This window comes from Mchenga conophoros, linkage group LG9, assembly GCF_057382185.1.
Source record: "Mchenga conophoros isolate Kocher_MC1m ecotype Shallow Benthic linkage group LG9, M_conophoros_male_GT1.1, whole genome shotgun sequence".
NCBI lineage: Eukaryota > Metazoa > Chordata > Actinopteri > Cichliformes > Cichlidae > Mchenga > Mchenga conophoros.
Window position 1 is genome coordinate 7,262,449 of NC_140534.1, and position 13,296 is coordinate 7,275,744.

A 13,296-nucleotide genomic window follows, 5' to 3' on the forward strand; every position below is an offset into this window, starting at 1 on the left:
TTTATAAAGCTCATTTGAAACACTACAGTCATCATGATGCTTTAGTTTCAGGCAAAAATAAAGAGGAAAGAACCAGAACAAGACTTTTGCTTATTTGTTTCTTTATGATATGGTTGATGATATGATTCACATGAAATTTAGGATTAGACTGCAATCAAATATATTTAAACAAAAACATAAGATCACTGAAAGCAGGGTGAATTAGTCCAAGGTAGATGGCAACTTCTGCAATGTGAACAGAGGCCAACATCTGTTCACACCATGGCGATATGTGAATCTCGACCATGTGCCTGTGGACCCCTCCATGCAAGCACACTCAAACACATACAGTGACATTTGCGCTAAACCATTCCAGATTATACTTAAGACAGAGGGACATGTGCAGATAATCTTCATCTTCTGTTGAATCCCCCGTATTTGTCCCTGTGATCCGCCCCTTCCTCCACTAAATAATCCACTGCAACAATCACTGCAGCAATTGCAGTATGGGGGGATTGTGGCACCTGGCACTTTTTCTTCGTTTAGGATGTTGAAGTGCGTCTTAAGGTCACCGGAGGATTCGATCACCTCAGGGTGAGACAAATTTGTCGCCCCACACAGACTAGTTGAGATATTTTTAGAACAAAGGAGCATGAGATTGCAGATTTAATTAACAGATGACATCAGTATTCATGTTGGACACAACAATGTGATCCAGATAAAGAAGCAAAGAAAAATGGATGCATAAATGAACAAAAGTTTTTATAATAATGCAGAAAGTCTCTCTGGTTTCTGTTGGCTTGTAGTAAAGAAGGGGTAAAGCCCCTTGATAGTTTTTATTTATATTGTTTTTATTAAATAACCTTAAAGACATCACTTCACACGCTGCAGATAACATCGTTCGGAAAGCTACAACCATGCAGTTAAACTGATAAATCAACTCACCGTCTTTATTGTGTATTCAAACATTCATAGCTATTTTACACTTTTCAGATCACAAAAAATCCTGAACATTCTTGACGTTGAAAGTACTTCATAAAACAATCATGGCTTGATACCTGTATATTAGAGAAATTAGATGCCTTTGAAAAGTCCATTAGGGTGTCTTAAGTGCAGCGTGGGATTGTATTACCAAAGATCCTTCCTTCACTTGAGGACAGGTGAACGGTTCTCTTCACTTCCTGACTGACGTCTTAACCAATTTACATATGGACTTAAAACAGAAACCTCACCTGATTTGGAAACATTGACAGTTTTAGCCTGCTGCCTGGTCTCAAAGAGGATTTAGCCAGAGTCATTTAAGACAATGATTACCGGTGGCGTGTAGCACTGAAAAGAATAGCTAAGTGATGACTGGCTAAGGCTGACTCACCTTTACCTGCACTTGCTTCATGCTTTGCCTTAAATTCACTCATTCCACACTCTGTGAAATATTGTGTCCCTCCCTGATGTTCTCTACGTGCTGTCCCACATAGAACGCTCTTTTACAGAGTGTCACAGTACAAGGACGTAATGACTTTCTCTGTGATTACCAACGGGCTAAGCCACTCTACAAGCCTCTTATTCCCCCAGCAGCTGGATCAAGCAGCAAAAGTTACTCGTGAAATCCCCTCTGCAGTAGGCAGCTCCGGCTGCTGATGAATGGAAAAGGCCCAGCACTGACTGGTTGCGAACTATCAATCTAAACAGGTGGAGAGATGCAGTGCACGTATTTTTGGGCCAGTGTTTAAACTTCAGCTGTTTTGCTCTGGATAGGCTCATCACAGACAGTTGTGTTATTTTTAAGTAGAATAGACTCATTTTATACTGTGGAGCTTCAAACAGCAACTTTATTTACACATATTTACATTTGAACCACTCAGTATTAATACTGACCTTTGCATGTTTCAGTTAAAAAATGCCAAATATAAGCAGATCTTCTGCTTTACTGCATAATTTAATAACATCAATTCATCTTTTACCTCTGTATTAAAATATAAGCATCTTCTTTTTTAAAAGTGATCAATTTGTGACCCTTTAACTTCTTTGAAGTTAAAACTAATGAGCTGGAGTGCTTAAAAAGACTCCAGTTGTCACTTGCATAGTCTTCGCCCAGATAGAATTGACCTCAGTTTATGTGTGCATGCATGAAAGCAGCATTTGAAGTGGTGTGGCTTTTTGTGAAAAACATAGTTTGCTGCCTTTTTTGTGTCGGGATATAAAGGAGTTGTCCACTTATTTTTTCTGTTTTCTGTCGTGGGTTTGTTCTGCGTGGGTGCGTTGGTATGAACTCTACACACGCCACCTCTGTTTATTTTTCTTGAGTTCCATTTGAAGCTCATATTTATTGCTTCATTTTTTGCCTCATTGGACTTTATTTATAGCGTTTTATTGGTCATAAACACACAACCTATTTTTGACTGTTTTAGTCTCTGCACAGCAGGCTTCAACTGCTTAAACGTCTGTTCACTCCACCTCACTTTAATATTTCTGACACTATAATGTAATTACCTGCAAATTAAACTAATGGAATGGCACGCACACACACTCACACAATCTCTCTCTCTGAGATGATCTTTATTTATCACATTTATCTGGATTTCACACACCATCACACCCTGCGCTCTAAGGTGTCCGTTCATTCAAAAAGTTTGGTTTGCATTGCTGTGTAGTTTGCCAGCCCAAGCAGCAAAGACGTGGTTCTCAGCTTGGTGCTAGAATGTCCCTTCTGAAGACGGCTGGGTCGCTGTGGGTAATACAGAACAACTACAAGATTCATCATGCAGTTGACAAAGTAGACACAGAGGAAAGACAGCGTGTTTCAAAAACCTCTGCTACAGACCATAAAATAACCAGTGTTATTAATCTTGATGAGGAAAAACATGGGAACCAATACTTGTGTTGTATTTTCAGTGAGAAAATATCCAACACAACTCTTGGTTGCACTGTTATGTATTTTTAAGAATACGAAATATGTTTTGTGTGATCTGTAGTAATGTCTTTGATATTAGTCTTTCCATCTATATTCCCACTGTCCTTTGCTAACTTGCACTTACAGAGTAAGACTTAATTTCTAGTTTAGGTATAAATTATTTATGGATATCTCATCACCATGATGTGGGTTATTAAAAATGCAATGATGTGAGAGTCAGATGCATGACGCCAAAGTGGGTTTAGTGTAGAGATGGCACGATACCACTTTTTTATGTCCGATACCGATACCGATATCATAAATTTGGATATCTGCCGATACCGATATGAATCCGATATAGTGTTTTTTAATCAACAAAACTGTTTTTTAAATATCTTGCTGCATTTTGTATAAGTTCATACTCAAGTTTAAAACAACAACTACACTAAAGTTATTCTGTTATACCTGTATGCAAAAAAAAAAATTTCATAGTTCAGCAATACTGATCAATCTAATAAACTTAAACCTACACCATCCTCCCTATTCTGGTATTTTAAAGAGTACTTAGCATAAATATTAAGCAACCTAACTAATAGGGTTCCAACTCCCAGCAACAACAAAAATAAATAAATAAAAAATAGGGAACCACCCCTCACGCTCCACCTCATGATGCTTAATCGACGTAATCAACCTTAATTTGATGCAGTGTGAAAAAAAAATGCACAGAAATCAATTATTTTTCAAGAAATATTAAATAGATTCAACATCTTTCTTCAACAAAATTGCAGACTGCACAGATGGTACCTTCCCAAAGGAAAAAGTACTATAGCTTACTAGGGTATATATATATATTAGACTTAATCACTATATACAGTAATTGACTTCTATTCATTTTACATCAAATTAAAACTTTGGGTGTCAGATAATTATTTATTAAAAGCTAGACATTTTAAATGAGAATAAGAAAGAAAAGTATGTCTTTGTGCCCCCTTTTCCCTGTTAATGCCCTATCAGCCCCCCTGGCTAAACTTTGCTAGATCCGCCCCTGCACAGTTACCAGCCGTCAGCTACGTAGAAAAGATCCTCGAGTAGAAAGTAATATTAAATAAATTCTAACAACAGCTGATCAAGCTTAAACGTGCTGCTGTTGTTCAGCCGCTGGTTTCCTCTTTCTGGTGCAAAATGGGCCAAAAGCAAACTAGAGACACGGACTGCGACAGAAAAGCCGATCAGCTGATCGTTAAGCAGTTTCATGATTGAAGTAGCAGCAAGAAGAGGCAGTCGCTTGTTAAGCTTAACGTAGGAATGCTTTACAAACATTCAGAGATGGACTTACACACTTGCTTTACTTCTCTCGGGATAACTTTGTCGGAGATGAAATGCCGGGTTGCTAGCGAAGCTCCACATGCTATCCAGACCACCGACAGGTCCCGCATGCCACAGCCGCTCTATCACAGCCGCTCTATCACGTGATGCACACTGCTCCGACGTGCTAACGTTCTGAGGTGAGTTACGGCGTGTTGCAAGTTTTGTGAGGTGCTTTCGTGATATTTAATGGATCGGATTACATTTTTTATTTTTCTCCGATATCCGATCCAGTAATTTAGGTCAGTATCGGACCGATACCGATACGTAATATCGGATCGGTCCATCTCTAGTTTAGTGTATGTCCAAAAAAGAAATAAGACTGATTACATCAGATAACAATTGTTAGCAGGAGTCACTGAATATAGCAAGTAATGTATTAATTTTAGATGGAATCACGTCCACCTGTTGGATTGTTTTTTTTCAGTAGGATGAAAATACAAACCTTGCCCCGTCCTCAGGATGGATGGTTACAGGTGTGTTCTAATAGACTGTACTGTCAAACAAAATTCGAGTCTTATTTTTGAACCTGTTCCAAAAAAAAAAAAACCTCCCTGAGACATCTTCAGGGATCACCTCAGCAAATAATGAACTTTTTGAATAATGAACTGAATAATGACCTCCGTTTAACAACTTTAGATGTTACATGGACGAGATGTCTTGGAATTAGAGCAGGGCGATATGACCAAAAATATTTGTCACGATATACATTTGAAAATTTGAGATAATGATATAACTGATGATATAATTGACACTAGAAAAAATACTTAAAAAGAGGTTATACACACACAATACAGTAATATTATGTTGAAGCACAGTACGTATCACTCTGCGAGGCTCCTGCCTACGATAGCCGTAATGCTCCGACAATCCATCAAGCTGTGCGGGTTTCGTAGCTTAGCAAAGTTGTACTGAAACATTTGACAGATTTTCCAGCGCCGTGTACGACATAAAATAGTTTTGAGGTCAGTAAACACGATCAGAGTTCATACATAAGGCACATGGGATTATAAGGGGCACTGTCGACTTTCAGAAATATCAAAGGATCGATTTTAAGTGCGCCGTATTTTCCAAAACACTCGTTAATAACGATGCCCCACTAGCATGCTCTACCAAAAATAGTGCTTTGTTGTGTATCTGATGGACGAAAGCTAAACCAGTTCCACACCACTGAAGCTGCAGCATTTTTACAACCCAATTCTGGTTCATCTGTTTCATTCAACGATCCGCTTTTGCCCTTCTCATTCTCTCTCGCCGCCGTGCTTTTTCCGCCATGTGCGTATGAAAACAAAGGCACTGCGCATGCGTGTTTTACCCATATTCTATCCTGATATTTCATTTTCTTATCATTGCCCAACATTATACCGGTATTACCGTGAACGGTATGAAATGGCCCAGCCTTACTTGGTATAAGTACTTGTCCAAGGTAATTTATCATATTTTTTCAGAGATAACACCATCTGCAATAGCTTTACTAGTGGAGAATAGTTTCATTGTCTTCTTAAAAGATCTTTCTGGCTTCTCCCATTCAATGTTTTTCTGCTACCAGCGTGGTGACATGACATTTGTGGCAGTCCCTGCACTGAGTCAACCAAACTGTCAGGAAGTTCTTGGATATAAGAAGAGGAACGCCTTACAAATGGAAACATGTGATAATGATTTGCATAAGCAACCATCTGAAGTTTTCTTTACTTCCACCGAACATTGTCAGGATGAAGATCCATGAACAGCATTATTATGTACTGTGGTTCTTACAGCAATTGTTTTCCAGTCACTGGTTATATTGAGTTTTGGTTACACGATGTGTTAAATCTCCTCTGCATTTCACATAACGAGAAAACTGTGTTTCTACAGGTGATGGAGTCCCAAAGGAAAACAGTCCTTTTATCAACAACACAGACGACAAAGGCAACAGCTACGATGGCACCAACATGGCACTTTTTGAGGTAACTGCCCAACATCATCATGTGGATGTCGCTATCATTTCACAAGCCAAGGAGTGTGTTCCACTACACAAGGAAATGTGACTGTGCTTAGGCTGGGAAAGAGAAAGCCCAAACTCCACAGTAAAAACTATAAATTCACCAGAACCCTGGCTGAACCTTATCTGCAGCCTAAGTTGGAGCTAGTCTGTGAAGCTCAAACCATTCATTAATGCCAAGTATGCTGGAACAACAGTCTAAGTTGTGGTGAACTAAATAAATAGAAACTCGCAGAGGTAAAAGCACCAATTTACCCTTAGCTCAACAATGTGTCAGTCAAGAAGTTTATTTGCCATAAAAACTGGTACATTCATTTAACTCCATTCAGCTGAACCTTTGCCTGCTGCTTGCCTCTGCCATTTGGCGGACTTTGTTGCTCTGTGGTCACTGGCGCTTGTGTAGAATCAATAAGACAGCCGCGGCTTTTGGTTCTGAAGTTGATCCAGGAATGCTTTTCAAATATGCTTTGAATGGATGAAAATACAAAATTTTGCACAGTTTGTTTTGCAAATGGAAGACTTCATGCGATAACTGCCCATCAAAAGGCCAAATTAAACTTTGAAGTTTTTCCTTGATGTGATATATATGAACATATAATTCCTGCAAGCCCAAAGTTCAAGCATCAGGCTGCTCTGAACCATACTTTCTGTTTCTACTCTTGGCTCTGTATGAACTTAATGAGAGCAGATTTCCTGAATATGCTTCTCAGGTACACGGCTCTGTCTGTGAGCATGAAAGCCCCACCAGCCTATTCTTTTCTTTTAGTATTCAGCCAGTCAGAAGGTAGATGGCTTAAAATGAAGACAGTAGATGCACTGGCTGCACTAAAGCCCAGTATAAGATCTAAAGGAATGATTTTGAAAAACAAATCATACAAGGCTGCTAGTAAAGTTCAGCTATAACAGTTTTGAGCCTGAAATGAGCATAAAAGCTCCCACTGAATGTCATTTTGAAAAGGTCATTTGTACAAGACTGCTGCTGTTTAGCTGTTAAAGATGAGTTTCTTTATTGCAGGAGGAAATGGACAGCAACCCCATGGTGTCATCCTTCCTCAGTAAACTCGCAAACTACACCAATCTCTCACAGGGTGCACAAGAGCACGAGGAGGCTGATGACGATGAGGGGCCAAAGAAGAAGGCTGTTAAGGTAAAGAAGCACACACTGTAGTGGAGCTTTTAGTTTGTGTTTGCATGCATTACATACATGGTAATGTACAGTTGCATATTAACAGTTGTTCTTTTAAATCTGCTGACCTGTCATTATATAACCAGGTCTTTGACCGATGAAGCCACCGCTGTTTGTTTTTGTTCTCTCTGTGCTTTTCCATCTTTAATACATCTCTTAAAACGTTTTTGTTCCTCAGAAAAAAATGTTATTATTATTAATATGCGTGTGTGTATTACTGCTTAGAGGAAGTCTGTTTAGTCACTGAGTCAACATTTCGTTTTGTGAAACGGCTACAGTGAAAAACTGATTTTGCCAAGTAAACAAGAAGAAGAGGCAGGGTCAGGCTCATTTCAAAGATAAAATTCTGATAAACACCATCACCAGTCCAGCACAAGCCTTTCCTTCAGCCTCTCCTTCGATGCTTTTGTTTTGTCATTCTTTGAAAAGAGTAGTTTCCACAGTGCTGCCATGCTTTTGTAACCACAGCCTGGGTCACATCCCAGTTGCCCCATCACGTCCCAATGTGTAGAAATGGGCCTTGAGCACCTCCCACTGGCTTTTAGGAGCATCTTACTAAAGAAAGAAGTGGATGCCATTCTTGGCATTCTTGCACCTCTTTGCCTGAAAAAGTGGGACGAGTATCTTACATTTGGAGTTAGATGGTGGGTAGGCCTGTCATTCTCCTTGCGGTCTTTCTGCTTGTTGTTGTGAAAATACCGTTCCTTGCAAGGAATAAGATGGAAGTCAGTTGTACTTTTGGGGTAGTGGTTTTGACTTATACAGTGTTTAATAATGTGTACTTTCTTTTACACTCTGTCTTTATTTCCCTCTTTGCTTCTGCTTCTTTGTCTCTGGTGATGTTTTTTAATTGTTTTATTTATGGCTGTAAGGGTTTCAGCAGTTTTCAGTTTGCACAGCAGTTTTCACTTCTTTCCTCTGTTGTCATATCCTTAATCACTCCTTCCATCAAACACAAATATTTTTAATGTTTTCTCATCTTCTGCTTTGTCGCTTCTCTCCCAAATCCTCCCCCTGCCCTTCCTGCCTTACAGAGCCCTCAGATGGGGACGTTCATGGGTGTCTACCTCCCATGCCTCCAGAATATTCTGGGGGTCATCCTGTTTCTGCGCCTTACCTGGATTGTTGGCACTGCCGGCATCTTGGAGTCCTTGGCTATTGTCGGCTTATGCTGCTCATGTGTGAGTACTTCATCATCACAGTCTATGTGTTTGTTTCTGAGTCTCTCTCTTTTTGCTTTTTCCCCCTAAAATGTGGCATTAATGCTTGTCTCAAGGCCTAAAGAGTTTGTGAATTAGAAGATTATAAAAATGCAAGTTTTAAACAGCCACAGCTGCATGGCTGATGTGATCTGTGACAATCCAAAGTAGAAAACAACTGTGGAAACTTTAGGCTCACATGGACTACTTACACATATGCTCAGTATGCTGACCTTATTATTTGAAATTAGGCCATGTTACCATGATCATTGTGCTAAACATACTCTAGGTCCATGTTGCATTACAGTAAAGGAAGTATGACTGGTTATGTGCAGAGTAAACGTTGATGGGTATTTTGTGTTCCCTTCTACATCTCACACCAAACCTTTTTCCTTGAATTTACTTCCTGATTATTTTTTATGATGGAAACCATTTCAATGTATTGATAAATGATAGAATAAGAGGAACTGGAAGGAGCTGAATATTATTTGTTCTTTATCAAGGGCTTTAGCTTTTAACTCATTAGAACAGGATTATGTAAGAGTGTGTGCATGTGTGTGCGCACGGCTGAGTGTTTTTGCTGATTTTGGGTCCAGAAGCTGCTTCGGTTGGTTGACAGCCATAATGAATGGCCAGCAAGATGAATTAGTGGCCACTGATCCCTCCTATATTTAGCCACTGTGACTCTCCATTTCTCCTGCTCGTCCAGCTTCTAATGGTACCTGACTTGACGTGTAATCTGTCCATCTGCAAACTGTCAGAAACATGACGCCGTCCACACCCACACAGTAGCTATATTCACCAATCCCATGGCAGGCAATGGATTATTTCAGCTTAATCAGGCAAAGTAGAAAGGAGGAAAACCCCAGACCCTAAATGCTTTTTGTCTCATAATTAAATCTTCTAATGGCATACCATCGTCTGTTTGAAGAGTAACACTGCCTAAACAAAGAATCAACCGTGAAGTGCATTTCCATTAATAAACCCATTCTTATCAAAACTTTACATTTTTAATATCCACAAATTATCAAATTTGAAGCATGTTATTAATGATCTTATTAGGTGTTTTATATTAGATATTTTGGACCCTGCAATTCATAATATTATACTGAGACCCCCAACAGTGAGATCACCCACTGTGAGTAAGCAATTGGCAACATCGGGAAGGGAAAAACTCCTGCTCTCTCTTTTTAGTCCCTGTCAGCATTTTGGATCAACTGGAGGCTTTTCCCACCTGTGCGGCCCTACTTGCTTTATATGTGCAAGTAGGGCCGCACATGATTTTGGCTTCCCACAGTTAAATAAACACGATTATTTAAAATCCAACACACACACCTGATAATCAAAGCTTCTGTTTGCTAAGCACAGCCAGCAAAAGAAAGTTGGATTAGAAAGATGTCCATGTGAAGTTCAAGTATGAGATAAATAAGAATAAAGAATAATAAAGTATCCTTTTAGGTGACAACACATATGTTCAGTAGGGGTGCAACGATACACAAAATTCACGGTTCGGTTCGGCTCGATACTTTGGTGTCACGGTTCGATATTTTTTTCGATACAAAAAAAAATGTTCATGCCTTTTTAATTTGTCATTTATTAAAATTATAAATATATATTTTAACTCAAAAGTACAATTTTTAAATTTAATGTTGCTGAAACAAAAAAGTAATAAAAAAATATATATATATCTCAGGGCTCGCAAAATTTCAAAATCCCTGGTAGCCCTTCGGGCAGGGACTCTTCAGTTTTTGGTAGCCCAAAATAAATTGAAGTAGCCTGAATAAAAAAGAGAGCAATTTTTGATTGATGTTTTATTTCCTGTTTTGTTTCCTTTACAATATTATACATTAATAATATAATATTGTAAAGGAAACAAAACATTAATCAAAAAATTGTTAAAAAACAAATTACAACATTGTATAAAAATTACAATCATCAACTCAAATACTTGGTTCTAATCGAACAGAAATTTCTATGAACTTGTAAGAACTGTGTAGGACATGAATCAGTCTGTGTCAGATCAGAATTTGAAATTTCCACTGAAGTCACGGTAAGAGGCAAGTGGAACCAAGATCTAGGCCATTTGCTTTTTGAAGTTTTCAAAGACTGCTAAATTTTGCCAGTGGTAGTTCACTCTTTGCAACATAGTACGCTGTTCTAAACAGATTTTTCAGGTTTATTTTTAGTATGTTATTTGCAATTGGTGTTTGTTCTGGGAAAGATATTGCAGACTGAGCAATAATGCATTTCTTGCATTTCTCATGGGTTCTAATGGGGGCCTTTTCTTAAAATGACATTTCGAAAGAATGCAAAAGCATTGACATATATTTTTCCTTCCTACGATAGCCCAACGGGCAGGGCAGAGATAGATTTTGGTAGCCCGACTGGAAAAATCGCTAGCCTGACGTCCCGGGCTAGCGATTTTGCGAGCCCTGTATCTGATTGAGGAATCACTCATCTTTGGAAAAGAGAGTTTATTACAGAGAAATGGATCTTTCCAAAATAAAAGCTATACTATACGCTTCTTCTGGGCTATATTCTCAGCAGCGTATTAAACATATCAGACCCCCATAAGGAGAATCCTGTGCTAACGGCTGTCTAAATGACTCGGGTCAAGTTTGTAGCATGCATGCTTGTTGTTTTTGTCTGCTTCCACTTGTCTTTGCACTAGGATGATGTCGGAGTAAATGTGCAGTCATATTCACTGTGTTCCCACTAGTGCTGTCAGCGTTAATCTCGTTGAAATGACGTTAACGCCACAACACGGCAAATCTCCGTTAACGAGCTACCGCGGATCGCCCCGTGCGTGGGGCTGGACGGCCAACACGTTAACGAGCTAACTGCGCTAACACACTAGTTCCCACCCATGTAATTGAGCATTACGTGGCACATCCAACATACTGTTTTACTCTCCGTTAACGAGCTACCGCGGATCGCCCCGTGCGTGGGGCTGGACGGCCAACACGTTAACGAGCTAACTGCGCTAACACACTAGTTCCCACCCATGTAATTGAGCATTACGTGGCACATCCAACATACTGTTTTACTTTATTCCATGACGCGCTTACCTTCAGGGTCATACATCACATGAAAACCAAAATAGTTCCAAACGCCAGATCTGAATGAGGGTGGGGGAGGTTCAATTTGCCATGTTGCAAGGAGAGCTTAACTTCTGTCTCGCTAGCTTGCCCTGCGCTCAGTGAATCTGCGTTCGACTACTCCGCCTAGGCTGCACTGTCGAGCGCAGATCCACTGAGTGCTCAACACAGACAGCATTGTCAGAAGGAAAGTTGATAAAATAAATTTTGTATTGTTCGATACATATGCGTACCGAACCGAAAGCACTGTATCGAACGGTTCAATATCGATACGAGTATCGTTGCACCCCTAATGTTCAGTTAACCTCCTAAGACCCAAACTCTTCCACGGCATGCATTTTTAATTTCTCTTTGATATTTGGGCTGATTGGGACCTGATGAATGTAAAAACAAAGAATTATCAGATTTTTTTTTAACCTAATTTTTGTTTCTAAGAAAAATGAGAGCCACATATGAGGATATTTGTTTAAAATTTCGATAGAACAGTAGCAGTATAATGTCCTTGTAAGTGGATATCAGGCCCTTGTAGAGCAAAATTGAGTATTTTGGTCTAATAACCCAAAATGTGGACACCAGGTCCTAGGAGGTTAAAACTGTGATACCTCAAAGAGCTCAATGTTCAGATGTAGTTGAGAGTATTTTATAAATCCAAGTACGGCTGCTGATAAATTCCCGACATGTGGCAGGTAGCTTTAGAGTTACAAATTGGTCCATGTGACGCAGGAACAGTGGGAATGATGTCATCAGTAAACAAATGCCTTCCAGTTCTATACTTCAAGTTCTCGCATCATTCGTTGTCAAGTCCAACTTTGTGTATAGCTTCTTAGTGCTTCAGTGGAAGCAGGAGGTAAAACTGTCAGCTAATTGGCTTTACTCCAGCCTGTCTGACACCTTAAATAGGACGCCAACAAAGAGCACGGGGTGTATTTTGGTCATGCCCTTGCCCTTTCTCTACACCTCCTCTTGCTTTCCTCTCATTCATTTGCCTGCTTTTGTGTCACCTTCACGCTGTCCTCCTTCAGTCTTTACTTCACCCTTTTAAGTTTTAACTCTATTTTCTTTTTTCTTTGTGCATCTTATCTGCCCTTCTCTCCGCTCTGTCCTTTCTGTCATCCGGAAGGTCTGTTAGGTAACAGGCTGATGTAAATATCCTCTTCCACAATGACTGATTTCATGGAAAAGCTTGTATCTGTTACCAATCCAAAAGATTTAGAGCATAAGCCCATAAGAAGTATTTTAACAGACTCAATATTAATTTAATCCACAGAGGGTACCATTGTTTGAAAAATCTACAAAATTCAGGGAAATAAAGAACTAGAGGGTGGGCAAGGACGGTGTTTTGTTTTGGGGGGCTTTTACATGACACCATTGCACCATCTTTGTAAGGTCTTCAACATGAAGCATTTTAATTCAGTTCAGCTTTTGTTCATTAATCTCGTCTCTCCACAGACCATGCTGACAGCCATATCCATGAGCGCAATTGCTACTAATGGTGTTGTTCCAGGTAGGATCCTTTTTCTTGGGGTTATTTGAATAACAGTACACACTTGTCTTCTTCAGGCTTATGGGTTGTATAGCAGTATATAGCTGAAATGATG

At 39.5% G+C, this 13,296-nt stretch overlaps 1 protein-coding gene across 7 annotated transcripts in view; it reads left to right on the plus strand.

Moving 5' to 3' along the window:
- The window catches only part of slc12a7b (solute carrier family 12 member 7b), an 81,792-nt gene that overhangs the window by 50,236 nt on the left and 18,260 nt on the right, over positions 1 to 13,296 (plus strand). For all 7 annotated transcript variants that reach the window (XM_085286238.1, XM_085286239.1, XM_085286240.1 and 4 more), the window contains exons 2-5: positions 6,089 to 6,180; positions 7,231 to 7,362; positions 8,436 to 8,582; positions 13,148 to 13,202. In XM_085286238.1, the coding sequence (XP_085142364.1) occupies positions 6,089 to 6,180; positions 7,231 to 7,362; positions 8,436 to 8,582; positions 13,148 to 13,202 (426 nt within the window). The remainder of the gene's footprint in view (positions 1 to 6,088; positions 6,181 to 7,230; positions 7,363 to 8,435; positions 8,583 to 13,147; positions 13,203 to 13,296) is intronic.